General features: G+C 36.0%; 1 protein-coding gene across 4 annotated transcripts; it reads right to left on the reverse strand.

Annotated features, from left to right (window-relative positions):
• Positions 1-85: 85 nt before the first annotated feature.
• Positions 86-25,611, reverse strand: LOC106134687 (protein draper). Of its 4 annotated transcripts, XM_060945695.1 has the most exons (20): positions 25,388-25,611; positions 19,506-19,761; positions 15,180-15,475; positions 14,684-14,930; positions 13,832-13,960; positions 13,373-13,490; positions 11,495-11,703; positions 10,656-10,801; positions 9,917-10,067; positions 9,601-9,707; positions 9,111-9,272; positions 7,273-7,479; positions 6,857-7,012; positions 6,339-6,386; positions 6,210-6,275; positions 5,472-5,639; positions 4,614-4,772; positions 4,160-4,324; positions 3,396-3,521; positions 86-3,142 (listed from the first exon to the last, which is right to left on the reverse strand). In XM_060945695.1, exons 2-20 carry the CDS (start codon positions 19,592-19,594, stop codon positions 2,853-2,855), a joined length of 3,039 nt encoding a protein of 1,012 aa, XP_060801678.1. In that variant the 5' UTR covers positions 19,595-19,761; positions 25,388-25,611; the 3' UTR covers positions 86-2,852. The 4 variants fall into 4 exon arrangements, with proteins under 4 accessions (XP_060801678.1, XP_060801676.1, XP_060801677.1 ...); XM_060945693.1 differs by having other exon boundaries at positions 6,210-6,386; positions 25,396-25,611; XM_060945694.1 differs by having other exon boundaries at positions 6,210-6,386; positions 25,392-25,611.
• Positions 25,612-27,160: the final 1,549 nt, after the last annotated feature.

Below are 27,160 nucleotides of genomic sequence, written 5' to 3' on the forward strand. Positions count from 1 at the left end.
GGTATATTAAATTAATAAATAGTAAATAAATTAGATACCATGATAAAATAACGAAGCAGCCAAATTAAAGTCAATCTCAAAAAAATTTGCAAGCATTAATAAATGTTTAATAAATTCTCTACAAGTCTTTACAGATAATGTAAATAGACATACGTTTCTCACAATGGGTCAACTGCAAAAACTCGTGTCAAAGCGCAGACCGACAACACAATATGTACATTGCTGGTTACTTTGCTTTGTTAAATACGTGATACTTTTTCAATAAGGGTAATTCAATTTAGCTATTAGGCAAACAATTACTTACATGGTTATTTATAACTATTTATATTCATACCGTAAATAATTAAATGTTATAAAATATGGTTTTCTTTTCGTATTTCTAATGCCAGTTTTAGGTAGGTACTTACATTATTGCCAAAAGTTCTTACTAGTCAAATAACAAGTTTGATCGCAAAATTTAATAGTATAAAGTTTGGCACATTTTGAGCAAGTCCAATACTGTAGTATTGTAATTTCTCCCCATAGATATTCCCAAACAGCAATTCATTAACAATAAGAATTTTATCTGAAAAGCTAATTGAGATAAAGTTTATCTATTACTAAAAATACCTACAATTTAATACAAAAAAATTTAGACGATCATAGATCTTAACTTGTATTTTCTTTACCTTTACCTTTTTTGTCTATAGTTTTTTACATAACATTGAAAATATTTTTGTGTCTATAAAACGGATAAATATTATACAGTACAATGATGTTATCACGGGTATACAGTGTTGGGCATTAATCAATTAATTTGTTAATTGTCTTGTTAATTGATTAAAAAAGTAATTGCAATTAAATTAATTACAATTAAGTTAATCGCAATTGAACTTTTAATTGCACCTTGCAATTAAATTAATTTGATTAACGTGTGTCAATTGCAACTCACAATTAAAATAATTGCAATTAACTTTTTTAATTGTTTTATGAAACAATTAAAATTAACAATTAACTTATATACCACACGCACGCATACACACACAAACATACACACGCACGCGCGCTAACACACACATTCTCATGTGCACTGAGGCACGTACACCACAAAAAAAAAGTTGTCATGTAAACCTATTTAATTTAGTTCTCTACTCTTTGTTTTTGTTAAAGTCATACTTATTAGATATTGTAATAAAATCCTTATATAAACCTGTGGATGAAGGGATTCCCGGTGACTCAAAGGGGATTTATATATACCGGCTTTATATTATACAACAGTATTTTTATAATTGTTATTTTTAATTAAAATTAACAAAACAATTGAAAATTAATTAATTGTTAATTGTTACTAATACAGTTAACAATTAATTAATTGTAAATTGTTACTAATACAGTTAACAATTAAATAATTGTTAATTGTAATTTTTCACAATTACAATTGATTAATTGTTAATTGTATTAGTAACAATTAACAATTAATTAATTGTTAATCTTTAATTGTTCTTGCAATTAAAATTTGCCCAACACTGCGGGTATACAATAGTTTGTAATCTATTAAACATGCATGCTTAATAATATTCAGTTTTTACGTCAGAATAATTTAGCATTCAATAATTGTGATAACAAGAACTTTGTATGCAAGACGATAATGATAAATATGTAACTTCTGCATTTCATTTTGTTGTGACCTATGTTAATTACGTGTATGCATATCGATTTTTATTTATAAGCTATGTAACTTTATTCTTAAATTAGTTTTCTAATAGCAAAGCGCGCAAGTCCTGGTGGCATTTAAGATGCTGCGGTAAAAACTGTCCATTTAGTTAAAAATACAAGATTCGAATTGAATATGGACAATCACAGCGCCAACACGCTGTGATTGTCCGTTACATACACTAAAACACCCAAATCATTAATTTTATAAATATTAATAAGATACAAAACTTATACTTACCTACTATTCGTATCGTATATAAAAAAAATATGAAAAATGAGATGCCTAGCGTTGATTGAGAAAAGTAATTTGATAAATCTATTAAAATAATATTTCACAATAATAAAAATAGTCAAAACTATTTTATAAAAAAGAATATGTAAAACGAAAAATATAATCATATAATATTCATAAAAGCATTAGATTTCTATAAAATTAAAATGATAAATTACTCTATTAAAAATATAAACGTATTTGGGAATGGTTCCGTTGGTTTGACATATCAAGTTTTAAAAATAAATGTGTAAGTTGTAATTCTTTTAATTTCCTTAATATAAACTTTACCATAATTAGGTTAACATATTAAAATAGGTATGAAAAAATTACTAAAGTTGAACACAGGCCTGGTAGACCTTTACACCAATTTATAATGAATATAATAAACTGGCTTAATAATTAAATTTCTTTTTTCATAAATATTTGATTTGTAACATAAAAAAAATATTTATAAGAAATAACTTTCAATCGAATTATACGTCTCTTAATAAATATTAAAATTAACCTACAAATTAAAATAAGACATCTGATATCAGATTAAATATTCATCAAATCATTTTTTTAAGATATGGTATTACTAGATATGTGAGACAGTCTCTCAACCTTGACATGAAAGTACAACCATTGCATAAACACCAGTTCACAATAAATTGCATCATCAAACATTCGCAACCAACGTCAACGAATTACTATTCTAATCATTTAAGGCGACTGTGAAGGTCTACCACCTCAATATATCGATCATTACAAGGAGATCACTCACATAATATCATTTAATAACACGCGTTGTGTAAATTTTTATAAAAATATGATTCGTCGTAATAGATCGCTAAATAGTCTTCTACTTGGCACCGATCAAATGTTGATCACAAATTTCACTTATTTATTTGTTGTGTGTCTGCACAGACGCATTATCTAGTTCGGAAGGGGCGTCGTCTTCCCTCTCCGGTGGGGTGGGGGGTTCGGATCCGACGCTGTGCTGGTCGATGTCGGGCAGCGCGGGAGATATGATGTTCATTTTGGGGAGTGGCGGGATAGGCGGCGTCGAGATATCGTTCCGGGGAGCGGGGACCGGCTGGCCGTTGGGTACAGTGAATCCGTTCGTCATTCTTTGGTAATTTTGCTTCCATTTGTTGGCCGGTGGGGTATAGTTAAGATGATCGTATTCCCCTTCTGAAAGATAATTTGTTACTGATGATGACGTGTTCTCTTTTTGGCGAAACATGAGATACTGGATATATTTAAACGCTGTTTTTTTTTTTATTAATTCTATGAATAAAATACGAGTATTATTTTCGTTTAAATCTGCTGTGAAATGACAAAAGTTTTTGATCCTTAGAGAATTCAATGACAAAAGCATGATTTACCATTTAACCTTCAGAGAATCGAATATAAACCATAACTTGTATAGCATCACAATACTTACCATAACCCTCCTTATGCTTTATTTCATCGTAGACGTGATCTAGTTTTTCATCATCGATTATGTGGTATAAGTTGGGGTTGTTCGCGTCTGCATCTTTATTCTTCAAGGACGACAGGGGATCATATGCTATAAAAAAAAAGAAAGACCGCATAAATAAAAACGGAGATTATTTTTTTTTATTATTACTAACTGGCTAGTACCCCACGGCTTTAAAAAAATTTTCGCAAAATTAACTATCGCAACTACGAACGAAAAATATTTGTAATTTAACTACTTAGACATTCCCTCATAAACGAAACATCAGGCAAAACCTAGTTCAAGCTTGGTTAGAATTATAACATGCAATGAGAGCGCTAGTTCTGTATTTCATGTGGCAACACCAAATAGTAATGCCACATTGAGTGTATATATAATTTGACAATAGTGCACTATTGTCACATTGACGGCCTCTGTGGCGCAGCGGAAGTACGCTTGTCTGTGACAACGGATGTCCCGGGTCCGGCCAGGCCAAGATGAGAAACGAACTTTCTCTGATTGTCCTGGGTCTTGGATGTTTATCTATTTAAGTATTTATTGTAAAATATGGTATCGTTGAGTTAGTATCTTGTAACACAAGATTCGAACTTACTGCGAGGCTAACTCAATCTGTGTAATTTGTCCCGTATATATTTATTTATTTATTATCTCCAGTAAGTTTTGCCAACTCAATACTTTTATTCCTTTTTTAATATGTAACATATTTCTGGTCAAGCCATAAGACTCACTATCAGAAGAGCCGCCAGCCCTCATCCGGAGTTTCTCGAGAGTGGCGTTGTTGTTCTTGTTGCCGTTGCCCAAGTTGTTGAATATCGTGTTGTTGAGAAGAGTGGTCGCATCGTCGCTGCGGGTCGAGCCTTGATACGAGTACACCGGGTTGTCGAAGTGTTGTTCTGTACAAACGATCGATAAATCACTTTATTGCATTTGGAGAATGAAACCTTACAAAGTCTTAGAAATTTTTAACTTACTCCAAATGTTATTTGGAGTTTAAAATTAGATCTTTTGCACTCACATTCTCGAATGCTTTCTTTGTTCTCTCTCTCGTTTTGAGGTATTCCCGATTTCAGTTTATGTATTACTAGCGCTATTTTTAAAATCACGATCATGACATACACAGTTATACCCAGGCTATTTTCTAAAGAAAATATTATATGTCTATTATTGTTGAAGCAAGCTAACCTGGCTGCGCGTTAGGGTCGGCGGTGTAGTGCACGTGCGCGATCTCCCGCTTGAGGCTGCGCACGCGCTTGCGGTAGTACACGTACACCAGCAGCGCGGCCGCCGCGCACACCAACGCCAGGATCACCATCAGCACCGTCAGGCCTGTCGTCGATGATGCTGGGAAAAAGAAAATCATTAAATCCATACTTTAATATCTATACTAATATTATAAAACTGAAGAGTTTAGTTTGTTTGAACGCGCTAATCCCAGGAACTACTGGTTCAAATTATAAAAAATCCTTTTCTGTTGAATAGACCATTCATCGAGGAAGGCTTTAGGCTAAAAATTATCACGCTGCAAATATTAGGAGCAAAGAAATAATGGAGAATGTGAAAAAAATGCCCAAAATAACTATTCCACGCGGACAAGTCGCGGACACAGCTAGTTTAAATATAAGTAATTAAAAGATTTGTATTTTCGTTTGTAACAAATAAAATCACAAATTACTGAACCGATTTTGACGAAATTTAGCACAGAGATATATATCCCTTCACAGAGAAACACAATCTACTCCCGTGCACGAGCAACGTTCCGCGTAAAAGCTAGTTGTAAATAAAAAGAACCAGTGAAAGCGCTATATGTAACCGTCCAGGGGGTAGGAAGCATAATAAGTCATATTTTATGGTTTATCTTTATATTAAATTAAAAGAGAGTTTTAATAAGTCAACGTTCGTGAAGAAGAGGATAGGTGCCCAAAAAAAGTGCATAGTGGCACAGGGTCTACCACTCTTTTCCGAATTATGTACATTAGTTTGATTGCTGTTACCGTGAGTGAAAACATCGTGAAGAAACTTGCGCATTCAGAAAACACCCACCTTCCGCTCGGTTAGTAACAATCTGGTCTGCGGCGTGTATGTCGCAGTGCTCGCCGATGAAGTTCCTGTGACAGATGCAACCTTGTATGGGGTCGCACACCCAGTTGCCGACAGACGGACAAGAACACGCCTCCATGCAGTGGTCCCCGTAGTAACCTTCGGGGCAGACTGAAACAGAAAGAAGATATAATCCATGTAAATCAGAAAAATAATGTGTCTTCTTGGATTATGCAATTTTCTGTGTAGTTGCACAGCTTAAAATGTTTGATGATTCACCAGTACTAAATTATATTAGAAAAGAATAGATCTAGAATAGAAAATAACCCCCCTCCTTCCTTCTTCCCCCTCTTCACTTTTTTTTTTAAGTGTACTACTTGCGGTTCCAGTTTCTGAATTATCGGCACCTAGCCCTGTCAATGTTTATCCCTACGCATGAGGGTCGTGCCAGAAATGTGTTTCACTCGTATCGGTACACACATTTTCTTAACATGTCATTCTTAGCAGGGACCTGATGTGTGGAGACAACCTTAAGATGTAGTGTACGTGGACATGTACAAGAGTGAAAGAGAAGGAAGTATTATGCTCTCAGACACGCACACTCACTGTACTTTCCATCATGAACTGCTGTCCTGCTCTCTCTATAATGGCGGCTAGGGACGTCATAATACCTCCTACTGTTTCATTGATACACTTGTGCACACAGACAAGGGTTGTATCATTATAGTGGTATATACATACACTGCGTGCAGTAGTGGCCGGTGTAGCCGGGCCGACAGCGGCAGAAGCCGTCGCTGGCGCGGCACTGCGCGGCGTGCTGGCAGCGGCACGGCTGCGAGCAGCCCGCGCCCCACCAGCCCGCCGCGCAGCGCGCCTCGCAGCCGGCGCCCTGCCAGCCCGGCAGGCACTGGCACTCGCCTGGAAACGCATCATAACTATAATCAAATTGAAGATCAACGCGGGAATTGGCAAAAGTTAAGTTATGAGTACCTAAACAGACTAAGACGTAATAAATATTTATTTATTTAAAACTTTATTGCACATTAAAACATGTACAAAATGTAGACTTAATGCCGTTTAGCATTCTCTACCGGTCCCAGCTGACCAAGTAGAAAAAATTTTAGTTATAATATGTGTCTTTCTATCTATTTATGTACACTGAATGTCTATCTATCTAAACAAAGTTTGCCTACCCTTACAAGAAATATGCATGATTTTATGTAGATATGTACTAGTTGTTAACCGCAGTGCGAGCAGCGATTCACCCTTTTAATTGAATTTTAATGCCGTCCAGATAAGAGATGATACGAACGGATTTTAATGTGTAATAAATACAGTCGAGGAGCAGCAACGGCGCTCCGTTGCTCTGATCTGTTTAATATATTTACCTGTAACATGGTGACAATCGGCACCGTTCTTGCAATTACATTTCTGCAGACAGCCATCGCCGTAGGTGCCGAGTGGACACGGGTATTGGCAAGTAGGCCCGGTGTAGCCACTGCGACACGAGAAGTCGCCGGTCACAGGGTCGCACGTTGTGTTATCTGCCAAGAAATATAGCAAGAAAATTAGAAAAAAATAATAGAATACTTAAGTTCACACACGGGGGCACACACGTCGCAGGGATTTACTGTGATAAATATGTACATACAAAACTTTACGATAGGAATAATTTGAATAATCGAACACAAAATTTCGTTCACAATTTTGCTATTGCATTTTTTGCTACATCATTATATACGGAACTCTAGAACGTTCGCTCCCAACATTCATCGACTAAAACTTTAAAGTTTAAAAGTGGTACCGTCCCGCTGGTGGCGACACAGCTGCGAGCAGCCGGGCCCGTAGGAGCCGGGCGGGCACGGCGTGCGGCAGTCGTCGCCGGTCCAGCCGGCCGCGCACACGCAGCGCCCGCTGCCCGCCTCGCACGACGAGTTGTTCAGGCAGCGGCACCGCTGATCGCAATCCGGCCCGTACAGGCCTTCCGGACATTGGGTCTCGCAGCGGACGCCTGATTGATTAAATTCAGTTACAATAAATATTTGGTTTTCAAAATTTAATCTCAATTCCATTATTAAACCGTACAGCTGGAACATAAAGTAAAAACATATTTTCGTCGTCACATCAGTTTTACTGAGACATAATCTAAGCTAATCTATATTATTAGAAAGTTTGTAGAAATTCTTCCTTAAGCAGATGTAAAGTTTTATTATAAATATTTGTGCTAAATTACGTTTAAATCTTACCTGTGCGTTAAATGTAAATGTCAATCAACTATTTTTTTAATTTATTAAAATTTTATGCTTGTTTATTTACACAAAATTTCCTTCTGCCTTACTTTTTATATTTTTATGACTGAACACAAAAGTAAAAGTATTGTTTTCATCCAAAATTCCATGAGAAGTAACAAAAATTTCGTTCTATATTTAATTCAATATACAACAAAACCTTTCCAAGTTAATGTCGATCCAGTCTTGAATCAGATACAAATCTTAACACCTAATAAACAAACATTATCGTGCCTGGAAAGTGTAGTTTCTTCAACGGACGACAGTATAGGTATTTCGTAGAATTTATAATTACAGTGATATTGTATACCTAGTTTCAACCACATAGAAGACGGATATTTGTTCCACAGTAAGCGGTAAGATTATAAAGTTTTCTTTTACTTGATAAAGAGACCATTACATATAATAATTAGTATGTGCGCAAAATACATATCTGCTAACAAGTTCTATCAACGTTATGTGCAATTAGTATCAACATATTCCAATGGCAAACAAAGGCATGTAAGAACAATTTTTTTAGGATGCCCAAGAAAGTAAGAACATTTGTTTCTAATACATTTGCAAGACAATCATCGATAAAGAAATTTTCTCATAACAATTTAAAATTGTTACCACATAAAGTGCAATTAATATAAAACCCCATAATAGAAAATTTTCTTTAGTTTAGGTACATACCAAACGTCCTAGGTAGACCTGAACCAAGAGAAAATAGTATCAATACACTATACCTTCACATAAACGTCAATAAAATGCGTCTGTTGTATTGTTTGTGTAAAATGCAGTTTATAATAATATCACTGTTTTGTTATACAAATAAATACATATTTTTTAATAAAGTGAACTACGTTTATAAAAGTATATTGAGTGACGGTGATGTGGTATGTATAACATAAAAATATTAGTGAACAAAATATATTTTTATATATACTTTAAATATAAAGCGGAAATAGGTGAAGATAAAATTATTCTTTCACACTACATACATAAACAATTTCATGCAGGTGTTTGACACTTAATAAAATATCGTATTGTGTATTTGTATTGAGTAGGTGGTTTTATTTTTTAAAACAATGTACTTAACTAGTTCTATGGATTGCATTTGTAATTTTAAAAATGCGTAAATGAAGTTGTTAGGCTGGTATTGCAAATATTAAATAATAATACGAAATAATATTTGTTTGTTTCTTTTTACGCGTTATCTTGCAATCTCTTCTTGAAATTTCATGGAGTACATTTCATCCCGGTCAAAACTATAGTTCCCGTAGCATTTGTGAATTTTTATGTTGGCACTAAATTCACGCAAGCGAAACTATAAGTAAAAGCTAGCAGGCATCTAAATTAAAAAAAGTGTGACCTCTCCAGTTGGTGTCGCAGATGCACTGCCCGGTGACGTGGTGGCAGCCGGCCGCGTGCTCGCTGCAGGCGCACGCCGAGCCGCAGCCCGCGCCGAACGAGCCGCTCGCGCAGCGCCGCTCGCAGCGCGCGCCCGTGTACCCGGCGCTGCACACGCATTCACCTGCAATGCAAACGGTATTCCGACACGTCAGCTCCGGTAGCATGCCACGCGAGAAACTGTCGCTGCATCGCTTTATATTGTGATGTGAAAAGGGAAAATAACAGCATCGCGCGTGCCATGCTGCGGGGACTGGAATGAACAAAGAAAATAGGAATTCCGAAACTTTGTCGAACTAATGAACCAATATTTTTTAACTCGGGATGAAACATGTTGCGGCCACGTGCCGAGCACCGATTTGATGTACAATATCTACAGAAAGAAAATATAAGTACAAAATGTATTTAGTTCATAAATAGTTTAAGATAATACAATAACGATAACAATTTACCTGTGACAGGATTACAAGGAGCGTCGTTTTCACAGTTGCAAGGTTGCAGGCAATTGGGTCCAAATTTCTTGCCGTCACAAGGTCTATCGCACTTCAAGCCATCGTATCTATAAAGAAAAAAGGGATGTTTTATTTTAATTTCCACTCTTACCATCGATGTAGCGAAAGACATTTTGTTTTTTGACTTTATGTTTAATGCTCTTGTAATAAAGTTTTTTTATTTAAATCGACGATAGGTTGCGCTATTCTGCACGGTCTAATATTGCTGAGGCGACTAATAAACATGGTGGTACTGTATGGATGATAATTAACTCACCCAGGTGTGCAGTGACACTGTCCGGTCTCGGGCGAGCAGGTGGCGTTGTTGTAGCACTCGCACTTGTCCGCGCAGTTGTCGCCGTAGTACGGGAACTCGCACGTTTGCTCGCAACGAATGCCGCGGTAACCAGGCGCGCATAGACATGATCCTGAAAAAAAAAAACATTTTTATTTATATTTTTTACTTAAGAGGATCTTTTTGTACCAATGAGAAATGGTTGTGGTTGGAAATACCCTATTCTTGTAGCGGATGTAAAAATCTCGCCTCTTTTTAGAACAGCTGAAGATTGAAACCGCCCAAGAAAAATAACAGTGTTTGAACTGAGAAACATCTTTAGGTAAACTTATAAAAAACTCATTAACAACTTTTGCCTAGAATATCCTTAGGCATCGCTCATCACAATGGTAGTGAAAACAGACAGATGTTATGTCATCGGGTTTATTGCAAAATGAAGCCAAGCCTCTACTATGTCTTCTTCTCTATTGATCGGCTACTGCCGTTCTTCCAGACTGTTACTTCCTCCCCGGAAGAGATATAGCACTTTTATTCTAAAGTGTCGAAAACCACACTTCTTTGAAATATTATTATTATTCTCCTAAATTTTATTCCGGTTGCATCTTCCGTGAGACAAAAGTGGAATTCTTAGCAGCGAGGTAAGTCATAAATTAATAAAATGCTACCCTGAAGTGAAATATGTAATGGCGTGAGGTTTCGCTGAAGTTTATAAAAAAGTTACCGTTGACAGGCGAGCAGTGGCCGGAGTTCTCGCAGCGGCAGGTGTTGCGGCAGCCCTTGCCGTAGGTGAGCAGCGGGCACTGCCGCGAGCACTGCTCCCCGCCCCAGCCCGCCGCGCACTCGCACGCCCCCGTCCACGGGTCGCAGCTGGAGGGGAACAACGATATAAGCTATACGATCTAGACTAGATGCCGTGGGCTCGTCAAAAATGTTTCATTCGGCATTATATTCTTCTTTTTATTCTTCCTGCCCTTAGAACCGGCTGAGTTAAAAATATGAACAAATATATACGGGACAGGTTCTCTTTCAGTTCTCGCACCTGGACTGAGCAGGCTCTTCCAATGACCACGATCCAGGAGTCTTTACGACTCCCGTCTGACACCCGCAACCTCTGACAGCCCTTATCCGTATTTGATCATTGTTAAAACCATACGAATTAACATAAGGGATGTCACTGACAAGTTAATGGTGGGTCCTCACTTGCCGTTCATACAATCCTACTAACCTCACTCAGACTACATACGCACACCATCCGTTCTACTGTAGAACCATTAGAGAAAATGTGCCAGTACTACTGTGCTGTGTGGCTCCCGGCACCAATACAAAAAAAATAGGACCACTCCATCTCTTTCCCATGGATGTCGTCAAAGGCGACTAAGGGATAGGCTTACAAACTTGGGATTCTTTTTTAGGCGATGGGCTAGCAACCTGTCGCTAGTTGAATCTCAGTTCTATCGTTAAGCCAAATAGCTGTACGTGGCCATTCAGTCTTTTCAAGACTGTTGGCTCTGTCCACCCCGCAAGGGATATAGACGTGACCATGTATGTGTCAGTACTAACATGTCAGTGGTAGAAGGGTTGCACTCGCAGTCGTGTTCGCAGTTCGGCCCCCACTTGCCATCAGCACAGGCCCGCAGCTCGCACCACTCGCCGCGCCAGCCAGGCTTGCAGGCGCACGACCCGTTCCGCGGGGAACATTCCCCGTGCTGGCACGAACACTTGCCCAGGCAGTCCACGCCGTACGTACCCACTGGGCACTCTTCGAGGCACTGCAATGTTAAATTATATTTTATTTACATAGAAACGATCACTTATAATGCCGATCGCTCTATCATCAAACTTTTAGATAGATAGATAAACTCTTTATTGCACCAAAAGAAAAACAGAAAAGTTATTGTACATAGAATTTTGATTTTTATGTAAACTAATTTTGACAAGATCTGTATAAGAAAAGTTGTCAGTGAATTGGTTCTGCTGGAGGGCAGATCAAACAACGAATGTTTTCTGGGACTGGGACCTGCACCTGGTGTTAATGTTACTTACGAAGAACCCTTTCCTCGTTAGTACCTTTAACATCAAGTGCAAGTCCGGTGCAGCATCAAGCGAATCAACAAAATTATTTCGGATTTTGTAAAGGAAAATCTGATCACTATGAATTCTTTGATATTATAGACTAGATAAGATTGCGAACATCATAAGAAAACGGCCCTTAACGGTATTTGTTTTATAACTAAGTTAGCTTAAAATTGTCTTATTAAAACTAAAACAACAACTGAACAGATGCGTGTCACGTAGGATTAGGGCAGACATCGACAACGACATCTAGAATGTCAAATGTGCTATCAAATTATTCAAAAGCATTATAATTCTCAACTTATTAATATCCTTTGAAATAACAAACAATAAATTATCTCCATTCGCGCAATAAAATTACGGGTCACTTGAAATGTATGACTCAGTCCTGTAATTATTGTAATTGTTTTGTAAATCAGAAGGAAAATATATTGCAATTAATCACCAACAATGACACATAAATAATTTTATTTTCATACTAAACTTGAATGCAGCCTTAAAAAATTTCTTTCACGAAATTAAGCGAATATTCATTAAACCTTTACTTTGAATTTTTTAGTACACATACCCAAGTGGATGAGGGTTATTTAAGTAACTAAATATTCTTAAATTGTTCGCTTGCAGATCAATTGGGGTGCCAGAACAATTGATTCTGCATTTCCTGTTGTGAAGTTTCTGATTCAAAATACTTTATGCTTTATTGAGATGGTCGAGGTCTATAGACTTATTGTGACATTTGCCTTTCGAAATATGGAAAATTGTTTATTATCAGACAAATTGCACCCTAGTTTAAATTATTGATTGAACCTTTGAGCCTTATACAAATAGTACTGAGGTCTTACTAATCTCACAAATTTTTGCCGTACAAGAGATGATAAATCAACACTATTATAAGATGAAATTAGTAATATCAAATAATTTACTAAGTACATACTTGCAACACAGCAAATACTTTGGAAAATAAACTGATCATTGTTTAGTTAACAAAAACTTAAATATGTAATTACTTTATTACTTTGTAAATGATTTAATGAAATGTATTTTTTTCAAGGAAAGTAAAGTTCTGTCATAATAATTTATCAAAACACGCAAAATGAAATTGGTGTGGAGTGAAAGAGCAAAACAATGTTCAGTTCAGGAGAAAGTTAGTACTTACTATATTTTTAACTCATCTGTCCGCTCGAAAATAAATTCGAAATTAGAAGGTTGTCTGCTTAATTTCAATAGGTACCCTTTGATCAATTTTGGAATGGTCTTAATTTTTTTAAATGACGTATAAAAAACAAGATTTTTTTGTTTGATTTTGCCTCGTCTGTGAATCTAATACATAGTTGATCAGAGTAAGTATGTAATATTTTTAGTTACCTTTTCCCCGGTGAAACCTGCTTCACACTGACAGCGACCAGTCACGTGATGACAACCAGCGCCATTGGCACACTCACATGTCTTTTGACACTCCTCGCCCCATTTGCCAGTCGGACATCTGAAAAAAACCGAATAGGTGCTTTTTAATCAAATCCACCGTTTACATCTTTTAATTTTAACAAAAATATCTTGGTATTTTCAAAGTTCCAACAAAGCATTGTATGTCTTGGTGGTGGAAGGTCAGGTCAAGATTAAACAAACAAGCTTGCATCTCATCAGCTAAGGGGTCAATTAAAGATTTATGTCTAATAGGTAATGCAATATAACATTATGGTTACAGGTAACACTAATTTGACACTTATTAGTGTTAAGATTTTATATAAGTCGACATAAAATAGATATTCGAGATCGATTTATATTATCTATTCTATTAAGATAGGTCTTTAAATCTGAGTGTACCTGTTGGCGCACACTTCGCCAGTCCAGCCGGCGGTACAGTTGCACACGCCAAAAGCGTTGCAAACTCCATCGTTCTGACACCTGCAGCCCTGTGCGCACGGCTCATCTTCTTCACACTGTTTTTCACATCTGATAATCAAGTAAGAAACATTAAAGTAATCAACGTAGGGTGGACAAAAGAAGTATGTGAAAGCAAAAAATGTTTTGTTTGTAAAAACGACATTCAATCTTATACCAGTTCACGCTAAGAATATTGATGCTTATTATTACAATTGTTGGATATAAATATTAATTGCGTGCATATAATCCTGACCTTGAATATAAATGCAATCAATAAAGTTTGGTCATGCAGGCACAGGATAAGACTAAACATAACATTGTGATCCTTCCCACATTTGGTAAACAAGACGTGACTTATCTTATAAATAACAAATGCCCGACGTACATATACATAGAGCAATGCCTTTACTCAAGTCAATACAGAAAATATTTTCTTTCAGCTTAGTGTGATGACTGAAGTATGATTCAATACTCATTAACATTGAGTAGTTGTGACACAAATTATAACATTGAGGTAAAAGACAGAAACACAAGTTAGCTGAATGTAGATTATTATTATGCCCTTTTATTTTAGCGGCTTCGGTGGCGTAACGGTGCCTTCTGTACCTCCAGCTCAGGGTTCAAAATTGCGTGTGGTCAAAATGGAATATATAGGCGTGAACGAAAAAAAACGCGAGTATGTTGATCTAGAGCTAGCTGAATTTGCAAACGCACCAACGGCAAGAATCAAAATTCTCAAGCCACTGGTTGCTTATCACTTAAAAATTCAGCCCCTGACGGTGAAATACTAACAATGGTCCCGTAAATCCCGGTTTACAAGAGCAGGCTCCGCTGGCCGGATGGCAGGCCGCGCGGTTCTTACACATGCAGACCTCTCTGCAGTTGTCTCCGAAAGTGGTCAGGGGACAGGATTGCTCGCACGACTCGCCGCGCCACCCGGCCGTGCACGAACATTGACCTGTCAGCGGCTCGCAAGTACCGCCATTTTGGCAGTGGCAAGTGTTCTGACAGTGGCGACCCCAACGGCCTTGTGGGCAAGCTACGCAAAAAAAAAAACAAAAACATCAGTATTTTTCTTTCAGCTTGAATTATCAAAATAAAGCTTGCTGGTCTGAAAGACACTTAGGCATTAAATTAATTAAATTGTGATCAAATAATGGTCACCTAGTCAGGTACACATGATTCGTGTTTCTAATTACTAAAAATTTCATAGCCTTTTTATATTTCTTTCAAATATACACTTATTAAATCTGCAAGTTAGCCGATGAGGGCTCGTCGGTTTACTTACAAATGTCACACGCTGGTCCCCCATATCCGTGATTGCACGCACACGTATTAGGAGCGACGCATGTGCCGTATACACACTTTTCCTCGCACACAGGTACACAGTGTTGTCCCATTTCATCTGGCGCATATCCCTCGCAACATTCCTCCACTGGTCGATGCTTTGTAAGGGTTTGGTTTTTGAATACAGTCCGGAACTGTATTTTGTACTTTGAACATCGTGGCGGAAAATTAAAACACCATTTTGATTCTTTAACTTGGAACGGTTGGCTTTCCGAGACTCTGATGGTTGTGACATATCTACAAAACAATGAGGTCAAGGTTTATTTCTTGATTTCCCTTAGCAAATATCCAAACATCAAATACCTGCAAAATGTTTGCAAGTATGATCCATAAAATTAATTAACAACCACATTAATTCATGGTGATCCTAAAATTGATAAGGTCAAGGATTGTTGGGTATACAAACATCATTCATAATGATGTTGGGCCAATGTCATAACAGGAAGGAACGATAAAGTTAACTGACCCGACACATTACGTCCCGATGAGCGGTAATCAGTCGCCCCGGCCAGCGTATGAAAATAAATAATGAGCTTATTGGGTGAACAAAGAACAATAGCCATATTGGCCTGATCAAGCATGTCACAATTGTGTTATTTGAAACATCGGGTTACTTATTCATAATCTTTTCTAGGTACAAATGTATATGTATAATATACCTACGAAATACATTAAGAAAATGCCACACACAAAGGTTTAAGATTATTTTACAAATAAAAGATTGGGATGTGGGTTCGAGGGGTACAACATCAGCAAAAAGCGAAAACGAGGAGTTCTGGAATAGTGTAAGAGAAGTATTGAAAGTTACCAAGCCAAATGAGAAGATTATTATGTTAGGTGATTTTAATGGATGGGTGGGTGTAAAGCGTGATGGATATGAAAAGGTGCTTGGTGCGTTTGGTGACGAAAAGGTGAATGATAATGGAAGAAGTGTATTAGAAATTTGTCTAGAGTGGGATCTTTTTGTGTCGAACTCAATGTTTCAACATAAAGAGATCCACACCTACACAAGAGTGGAAGGTATTTTAAAAAGTATGATAGACTTTGTGATTGTAGATGAAAGATTGAAGAACAAAGTGCTGGATACCCGTGCATATCGCGGTGCTGGCATTGACTCGGACCATTTACTGGTGATATCCCGGATAAGGGGTATCTTCAATCGCTGGCGGCACAGGGTAAGGGAGCAAACCAGCGCTTTGGAAAGAGTAAAAGTAGAAAATTTGCAAGATATGGATGTAGGTAAGAAGTATATTAATAGACTGAAGGATGAATTTGAAGATTTAGAGGAAATGAGCGATATTGAAGATGGATGGAAGGAATTTAAAGAAAGAATTGTGAAAGTAGCTGTTGAAGTGTGTGGTGTAAGTAGAAGAAGGAAAGGAAAAAATCACAAAAATGCGTGGATGAGTAAAGATGTGCAAGAACTTGTGCGATTAAAGAAGAAAGCATGGCTGGATTTGTTAGCAGCAAAAGCTAACTTAAGAATGCAAGAGGTTATAGATGAAGATGTGAATGAAGCACGTAAGGAATATAAGAAAATGAAAGATTTGGTTAAGAAAGCTGTGATTAGAAAGAAAGAAGAGTATAAAGAGGATTTTGATAAAAGGCTATCAGAAGACTTTCAGTCAAATCTGAAAGTATTCTGGAAATCCGAAAGGTCAGCCCGAGGAAATACTATAACCAGAGAGCTGACTAGGATCAGATGCCAGGATGGTAGCGTTGTGAAAGGAGAAGAATGTGTACTAAAGATATGGAAGGACTATTTTGAAAGTTTATTTGAAAAAAAGGAAGGAAATAAGAAAGATTTCTGCTATAGCGAAGAAAAAGAGAATGAGATGGAAGGCGAAATTGAAATGTTCGAAATTGTGGAAGCACTTAAGAGTATGAAAGCGGGAAAGGCTGCTGGGTGTGATAGAGTGTCGGTCGAGATGCTTAAAGCAGGAAAAGGCGTAGTAGCTAGTCAGTTGTACTGCCTTTTCAATTTGTGTTAGAGAAGCGGCCGAGTACCAAAAGATTGGTGTAAGGCTGTTATCGTGCCACTTTACAAAGGAAAAGGGTCACAGCTGGACTGCAAAAATTATCGTGGTATAAGCCTGCTTAGCGTCGTCGGCAAATTGTATGCTAAGGTATTGATTAATAGAGTCAGGAATGAAACTGATGACAAAATATGGGATGCTCAAGCGGGATTTCGAAAGGGAATGGGATGTACTGATCAGGTCTTTTCCTTGCGGTGCATAGCCGAAAAGTTTTTGGCCAAGAGTCAAAAAGTCTATTGCACATTCGTAGATCTGGAAAAGGCCTATGACAGAGTTGAGAGGAATGAATTGTGGTCAGCACTTTCTATGCATGGGGTGAGCAGTCTCTTAATACGAGCACTGAAATCCTTATATGAGGATTCGAGTGCTTGTGTCAGGATAAACGGAGCGCACACTGAGTGGTTTAAGATTGAGAAAGGCGTTAGGCAAGGATGTGTTGCGTCACCGTGGCTGTTCAACCTATTTATGGATAGCTGTTTGACAGATTTGAAAGAGTCTAAAAGTGGATTAAGGATGAATGAGTTACTCGTCAAATGTCTGCTCTATGCCGACGATCAGGTTATACTGGCGTCATCAGCGGAGGAGTTATAGGAGATGGTAAACTGTATGCATGAAGCTTTAAAAGAGAAAGGAATGAAAGTGAACGTAAGTAAAACTAAAACACTGGTTTTTGAAATGGAGAAAGAAATGACAGCATGTAATATTTTGATTGGAGGAGAAAAAGTGGAGCAAGTGAAAGAGTTTGTATATCTAGGATCAAAGTTTACATCAGATGGCAAGTATGATAGTGATATTGAAAGGAGAGTGAACGCGGGGAACATGGTGAATGGAGCTTTGCATGCCTTTATGAGCAGTCAGAAACTATCCAAAAAGGCTCGACTGGCTGTGCACAGGGGCGTGTTGGTCCCGACATTAATGTATGGGAGTGAAAGTTGGGTATGGCAAAAGAAGCATGAAAGCAGAATAAATGCAGTGGAAATGAGAGCGTTAAGGAGTATGATGGGTGTGAAATTGAGTGACAGGATAAGGAACAGCGTGATAAGGGAATGTTGTGATGTGAAAGAAGATGTAGTTACAGGAATAGAAAAGGGTATGTTAAGATGGTTCGGTCATGTGGAGAGGATGAATGAAAGCAGGTTGACTAAGCAGATATACAAGGAGAGTGTGGAGGGAAAGGTCGGAGTGGGAAGACCTAGACGAACGTATCTTGATCAAATTAAAGACGTCCTGGTAAAGGGTCAGGTCAAAAGTACCCGAAACCGCCGAGCTTGTATGAAGAGAGTTATGAATGTGGACGAAGCGAAAGAAGTATGCAGAGATCGTGGCAAGTGGAAAGAGGTAGTCTCTGCCTACCCCTCCGGGAAAGAGGCGTGATTTTATGTATGTATGTATGTATGTAAAAGATTCATTGTTATAAAAAAAATACTCTCTTATTAGGTATGCTAAAGCCCTTCGGCATGGATATTAGAGTGCTTTAATTTGTCTTTATAATATTACTGCACAACTGAGCGACTGATGTTACTGTAGAAGATATATTTATATTTATGGACGAGCACTTTAATACATAACACTTTATTAGGTCATAACTAGGTACATCTGTTCAAAGTATGTGCTTCTATGAAAACAATATTTCTACGAAATTTGATTCCAGATGTTGGATGTTCTATTTTTACTTTTGATACTATCTTAACGTTTTATCGATTTGTAATATATGGAAAAACCCAGATTTTATATTAACTTGCTGTTATTTTTTAATGAATAATGTAAAATTTATCGCGAATTTAATTTCAAACATCATAACGTGTTATCATTATCACTAAAAAATCAATGCGGTATGCATTGATTTTTTGGCCAATTTATTAAATGATTTTATACCTTTTGATAACCAACTACAGGATGTTTTATTTTGAACTCGCCTTTATCTTTACTTTTGTTTAAATATGTCATAGTAAATAAATAACTCTTTCAGTAACCACACACTTTTTACGTGGAAAATCAAGAAGATAACAACCACCTATACTACATATTACATAATGCTAAACAGGTGAACCAGAACTTTCGTTCCTATAAGAAGACGTATATGTAAGTGCGAAGTAAAGTGGCCGTCAGCTACTACGTGTGTGTACACACGACACGACAAACAACAAAAGTACTTAACTACAAAATTTTGAAAAAAGTGAATTATACCATATATTGGCACGAGAAACAATATAATAAAATTAAACACTTACGCTTGCTGTTTGATACAGACATTGGGTCCTTCAAGCAAGGCAATCGCCGAGCCAAACAGTACGACGAGGACGCCAATATTCGACCACATCTTGACTCAGTTCACACCACAGTTTACCGTAAAGCCGCCATAACACGTCTATTGTTTAGGCGTAATGACATAACAGGCATATACGCATTCAAATATTATTCTTCTTAGCTACTATAGTTACTTTTCATAGCTGATATGAATTCGCAGAATTCGGCAGGGTATATTATCTGAAAGAAAACATTGTTGAAGTACATTTTACAAAGTATCGAGCAAAAATCAATCGCATGTAGACATTGAAGGTTTTAAGATGATGATTCAATAGACTAGGAAACTACCGGAACTTCAGTTAACAAAAGAAAAACAATGGCGCATCACACGATATCCTTTTCTTAACCTTGCTTGATTAAAATACACAATCAATAAAAACAATTATGTCAGTGTCATCAGACAACGTAAGAATCTTTATATTATTCTTTGTAAACTCAATTATTGTATTGTATTGTTCTCAATAATCCCCTTGCTTCAGATTTTCTTAGATCCGAATGTCGATTTCTCTCATGAAAGAATCCTACGTTCCTCTGAGAGATTGAGACCCTTGCAACACCTTTTCAACGTACAGGTTTCTAATCAAATTCTTTCGCTGCTTCAGTTGTTAGACTTTGGAATGCACTTCCCGATTCCGTACAAGCTTCTTCAAGCGTCGCACGTGGTCCGGTTGTTTCTGACTCGGTCGGTCATGAGAGAATAAATAATCTCTGTATGTAATTATATAGGTCTGTGTATGTTTAGTACAGGTTTATAGTATACAACGTATAGTATAGTATGTATGATTATTGCTTTCCCAAAAATATCCAAATATTATGCAATACAAGCAATAAAATTAAAATATGTTAGTAATTTCTAATTTTTATCGCCAATAACGCCCAGTTTAGCCAATTCGTCGAGAATTGGAGTAACTCCCATCCGGCTCGGTGAACCTGCCCCTATGACGACGGTTGAGAAAAATTTATTCAACGACCCTGGTATTTCGGCCCCGGCAAAAAACGGTGTTGATGTCCCGAATGATTCTCAACCATTCCGGTGGTCGGACCGGGTCAGACGGTTAGCAAAAAAAAATTCATTGACCCCGTTAGATCGGCCCGGTCCACCAACAGGATAAATGACACAGATTACATAAGTAACAACTATACAGGTGTGAGTTTTTACAAAAGCTATCTCGTCACAACGCTCACAGACATGATAGATTAGGTAGGTCACAGCTAGATATGTTTAAGAAAACGACGTTTACTCTAATTGTTTTCTTACATCGATGACTACTTTCCTACATTAATTACACCACGAAATTTAAAACACAGTATAAATTTACACTAACGGAACCTGTTAGTAAACGTCAATGGAAACTAAACACCGTTATTATGTTGTAGAGGTATGTAAAACTGACTGGCCTAGAAAACCGAACGATGATTATTTACTAAAATGCTTTTAAAATTTTGCACATTACAAATTAGGTATAAAATAATAGAACATAGGAAAATAATGGTTAAATACGTACATAGTTTAACGTTAGCTGTGGCGTAGCGGTAGTACGATTGTCTGTGACACCGGAGGTCCCGCGTTCGAATCCCGGTCAGGGCATAATGAGAAAAGAACTTTTTCTGATTGGCCTGGGTCTTGGATGTTTATCTATATAAGTATTTATTATAAAATATAGTATCGTTGAGTTAGTATCTTGTAACACAAGTCTCGAACTTCGAGGCTAACTCAATCAGTGTAATTTGTTTCGTATAAATATATACTTATATTTATTATATTTATATTTATTTTATTTATAGTTAAGAAATCAAAGTTAAGATTACGTATAACAATCAATAATTACATGCTATCAGTTGGTAACGAGGACTGTGAAAGACCCTACTTAGAAGATTATAATGAATGATTATGTGCATACATAAATATCATTAGGCATGTAAACAAAGTATTATTAATAACATCTGAAAACTATAAATCTGTTATGCAGGCACGGCAGGCGATACTGCATTTTCGATATTTTTAAATTAACCCTGAAAAGAATGTTCCGTATACGTACTAATATTAGGTACTTAGGTAGGTATATGCGAAAATCTGTTATACATTCTAAGGTCTACAGGACCAGTTTTTTTCTGGATATTCCCTTGGGAGATAGTTCCCAAAAAATAGTGCTTCCATAATTGCCAGGGTATGAAATGAAACTATAAGTTAACGTCAAACCTTAGGATACAGGCTAGTTAGGAAACAACTATGAACCGTAATGGTATATTACGGTTCAGAGGTACTAAGTTCCACGCGGGAGGAGCCGCAATCTAATACCAATTACAATATCCAGTTCTGTCGATCGTGTTAATAGGCTATTTGATAAAGTTCTAAAAACTATCTTAGGCTATTTATTTGTTTATAAGGAGCCCTACAAAAATACTTTTCTGCCTTTATTACAGCTATTTTATTAAAAAATCGAAAAAGAAAATGCTATATTCAAATATGCCGCCAAAACGCGACTTTTAGCAATATGGCGGCCATGGCATGCAGTGACGTAAATTTCGTGTAAATATCATACAAAGCTTGTTGGTGTTTCGAAAAGTTTTGATTTTCTCTTGTTTTATTTAACTTGTGCCACGTCATATGTGTGAAAATTATTAAAATGAGTTCCTATAAATGCTGTGCAGTGCCTAAATGCACTAATACAACAATAAAATCTCCTACGAAATCGTTTTTTTCTATGCCGATGGATTTGAATATTCGCAAGAAGTGGTTTCAGATCATGATCTAAGATCAGTGGTTACCAAGATATACTTACATTGATGTTTTCACATTCCTCAGTTTGGCAGCATAGAAATCTGGATTGTCTTTGAAGAAGACGCCAACCATTATTGGGTCCACTTTTGCCAAAAGTGGACCTACCAAAAGTCTTTTGGTAGGTTTCGACTGTCAGCTTTCGCGAAATTGGTTTCCATTATTAAATACCTATGTTATCTGAGTAATCCCGAGCGATCAAACACTTATAAAATCTTGAAAAATAATAGTAAACACTAAGGAACAGTACGATCCACAGTCTGTTTATGGATAATTGACGTCATAATAGAAATAGCCAATCACGTTCGTTTTTAGTCACGTGCCAGCTGCATAAAAAAGCCTAATTTTCTGAGACGGATTTTGTTAAAATAATGCAATATTTTTATCTCGCGTTATTACCAATCGCTCCAAAAAAATAATATTAAGACTGATGACATAAAAGAAATGTATATTTTTATTACAGTCAAATAGCCTATTGTACTAGGAATGTAGATCGATGTAGTACCTACTCCGTCAGGGAATTATTGAATTCATCAAAATTTAATCAATTCAAAATGCAACCACAGCGAATATTGTTCAAACACCAGTCAGTATGGTTGAAATTGCAGACAAAACAATTGAGTTCGTTGTTATGAGTTTAACAGGTCGCCTCGCTGGCCAATCGTGTGGGCAAACATGCAGACAATTGATACAAGGAGCGAAAGTAGATATCACGAATAGACATAACTATATATACTATATTAAAGGGTTAGTTGATTTTCGATTGTTGGTGTGTAAAGCTTATTTTCGTAAATACTGAACCGATCAAGAAAGAAAATGCTTTCACCGTTAATAAGGTACATTACCTGCGTGAATTATAGGTAATGTGTGTACAATGAACATAGGTAGGCTTTTATTTAAAAAAGGTTCATAAAAGTAATTATTAAAAGCATGACACTGGCTTATAAAGTTAAGATTCCTCTTTCAGGCGATGGGCTAGCAACCTGTCACTATTTGAATCTCAAATCTATCATTAAGCCAAATAGCTGAACGTGGCCATTCAGTCTTTTCAAGACTGTTGGCTCTGTCTACCCCGCAGGGGATATAGACGTGACCATATGTATGTATGACACTATAACACAATAAATGTACTCAGTCTTGTAGGGGGTTTGAACTGGCTTATCTTGTTTATTTTCAGTTATGCTTCTCCTTTCTAGGTACTTATGTCATATAAACAATACTTATGGCATATTCATTCTAAGAATCTTGTTCTGATATTCTATTGTATCATATATCATTACAGGATGAATTTCTTAGAGGGACTATATCACTACTGTATTGTAGCATAAGTAAGCATTTTGATTCAATATGCTCCTAATTTATATGATTAGGTTAATAAGTTAATTCATTAAACTTTATTGTAATATATTAAGATTTAAATTAATTTATTATACAGAGGGACCATTTTTAGGGTTCCATACCAAAAGCATAAAAACAATACCCTATTACCAAGCCTATGCCGTCTGACTCTCTGTCTGTCGCCAGTCTGTATCTTATAAACAGTGAAAGTTAAAAACCTGTCTTGTTTATATATGTAATTCCGATGCTGCTATAAAAATGCTTAAAAATAAAACAAATATTAAGGTACATACAGGAAATATGTTTTTATTTTTGCTCAATATTAATTACGATGAATGGAAGATTAAATATTCACAGTGCATTTACTCTTGTTAATAAACTTTCAAAATAAATAATTAAATAACAATAAAGTTATAATTACAGGGGGCTCACTGTTCAAGCCAGATTATAAAAGATAATTTTTCAACCACCTAATGTTGTGTGCAACTTGGTTGTGAAAGCAAAAGAATTCAAGATAGCAACTTCTGTTCTTGTATTATTTGTATGTTGAACATATATATATATTTTTTTCTTTTCTTTTTTTTTGTTTTGTTTTCATTGTACGTATGTCCGTGATGCCTACCCGGACACCCCCGGAAGATCAGCGCTGGCCGTGTAGCATATTGTTTACGGCCAGCATTATGCTGAGGGGGTACCCTTTCGGGAGCACCATACTACATGTTTGTTTTTGTACATATTCTTGTTTCCTTTTTTGTCTTTTTGTTATGGTGTTCTTTGAATAAATTCTTTTTACTTTACTTTTACTTTTTACTTACAACTTCAGCACAAAATGTGAGGTGCAAATAAATTTGGAACTGGTTTATTTCTAAACACCAAGTTCATATGCTATGTAGGAAAATAAGCTTTAATTTTGTACCTACTATATTTTAATTTGCTCCTTGCAGCTTTACAACCTACAAGAAACTTAATTATGGCAAAAAATCCTAAAGTTACTCTGTCTGTTGAAACCATGACACTTTCAAGCCTCAACCAATTTCAAACAGAGATAGAGTTCACTCTAAGGAAGACAAGGCTTTGGGAAAATAGGGTAGAAGGGGTTGATAGAGGCAATGTATGTTTGTATGGAAATTTGATGCAGACAAAGTCACAGGCAAAAGCTAGTATGCATCTTTTTCATCACATCATAATAAAAATAGTATTTAAACTGTAACCAAGTTCTGTGCAACTTGCTAAAATATTTGATTTTAAGTTAACTATAATATGCATATCTCATTCATCCACGAGAGATAATTTTAGCTAGGTAGTTATAAAGGAACATTGTCATCAGGCAATCAGTACCTAATGCAAGGGTTTTATTTATTTATTGATCTTTGATAAAAAAAACATGACATTTTATGAAATACCTAATAAAGGTGGTCAATTTCATTCTAAAGTTCCAACTAAACCAAATGAATAGAAATGCTAGTACTAGCTACTATAATAAACGCTATTTATTGTCGACGAATTTACCAAAATTAAAATTAAGACCTGAATGTAAAAATTCTATTGTAAGCTTAGTTATTATTATGCATTGAAGGTTTTATGAATAAAAAGGACATAAGAGATACATGGAAATAACGAACATACCTATATTATTTTACAATTTATGACGCTCTAACAATAAAAAAATAGTAATGATTCACTGTTTACCTACTTACTGCCAATCAAGAAATTCCACTGAACACAAACTCGATTTCCCTCACAAAAGTGGAGTATAACCACAATACAAAATAATAAAAGTCGGTTTAGATTTTTATTTCTTACGAATCACTGAAATCACTCCTCACAATCCAATTTTATAATTTCGGATCGTCTTCACGAATGAAATAGGTATACAAAATACAAATTGTCAGTCAGAGACAGATAGGGATGACGATCTGACCTCGATTAATCGCATAATCGATTATTTATGAACAAAGTCGATTTTTAAAATCGATAAATTGGAATCAAATTGGAAAATAAAAATCGAGCGAATCGTTTTTTCTTTAAAAATCGTAATTCGATTTTTTTATAACTATTAAATTATTTACAATTACTTAAATGTATCCATAATGTTACGTTGTTGCCAATAATTTGCGAAAATGTGGCTTTGAAAGTTTATAATTTCGTATAAAGTTTATAAACTTACGGTTCTTGTTAATTTCAGGTGACATTTACATAACATACTAAAACTTCACATTATTAATGATGGCCACTGTGAGTGTGAAGTTCACGTCACTGTGTTCGTATTAGTCAAAGTCAATTCCATATCGTCAATGTTGTTAGGTCAGACAATTTTTTTGCTGTGGTGGCAGTTATTATTCATATAATTTGGTTTGCTGTAGAGAAGACGATTCGTACCGAAAAAGAAATTGATTCGAATCGTAAGCGGATGAAGCGAATCACAACAAAATCGAAATCTAAAAGATGGATTTCTTCAAAATAGTTATTTTTATTCAAGTTTACATTCATAATGTAATATTAAATCCATTTTATGAAAAACAAGATAGATAACTTAAAAACTGATCGCTTACCAGTAAAATCAATTTTCTTTTTAGTTCAGGGAATTCGATAATATCAATAATTTATTAAATGCTTGTGCATTTTTGACATGATGTTGACATAATAGGTATTTATAGTGTGTACATATCTTATTTTATCTTTATTCGTGTTATTAATGTAGACATTGAGCATTCGTCCACGATTTAGATTCAAAAGATCTATATTTGTAAAAAGACGTCCGGTGAAAATGCTGCAGTGTAGTTTGTTCCGTCGCTTTTTCTACACATGACTTTTGGAAGCGGTAGTAGTTATAATTTGATTGAAGTGATGTGATTTCAATAAGTGATACCTTGTATCCAATTTTGAAAATAGATCTATTCTATTCATTTTATGTATTACCATATCAAAATCAGATCAGGTATGACAGTCATTTATTTTCAAAATGTATTAATTAAATGGAAAAGCTACAAATACTTCATAGAGTCTGGCTACCGAAAGATGACACTGGTTTTTAACCTAGGTTGTTGATCTGTCAAACAGAAAAATATTTCTGCGGTTTGTGAGATTTATTGTTGAAATCATATCTAAAACCCTAAAAAGCTACTTGCGGAGAGTTCTCTTTACTATGATTAATAAATTTGATAAGAAAAAATCGAAAGATATGTGATTTTTTATCAAAAACAAGAGTGTTTAGGTACGTATACTGAGTGCATTGGTTAGTATGAGGCGGACATGTTGATACTTTTTTTTGCGCATTATTATGATTAGCAAATGGTAATACGACAATGTGTCTAATATGTATTCTTTTGCAGGTAACATGGATGATAGGAATAAGGAAGTCATAGAAACGATAAAAGCATCCATTAACAAATTGAATGATCTCTTCGAAAAAGAACACATAATAGGTATTCTTGTGATAAATATCAAGTATTTAGACTATAT

This window comes from Amyelois transitella, chromosome 9, assembly GCF_032362555.1.
Source record: "Amyelois transitella isolate CPQ chromosome 9, ilAmyTran1.1, whole genome shotgun sequence".
NCBI lineage: Eukaryota > Metazoa > Arthropoda > Insecta > Lepidoptera > Pyralidae > Amyelois > Amyelois transitella.

Coding starts and splice junctions, on each gene's coding strand:
- LOC106134687 (XM_060945693.1), bottom strand. CDS start 19,594: ATGTGGTCGAATATTGGCGTCCTCGTCGTACTGTTTGGCTCGGCGATT. Junction 9,273..9,600: donor TCCTTGTAATCCTGTCACAG/GTAAATTGTTAT, acceptor TTTGCATTGCAG/GTGAATGCGTGTGCAGCGCC. Junction 7,480..9,110: donor CTGCGACACCAACTGGAGAG/GTCACACTTTTT, acceptor TTAATCAATCAG/GCGTCCGCTGCGAGACCCAA.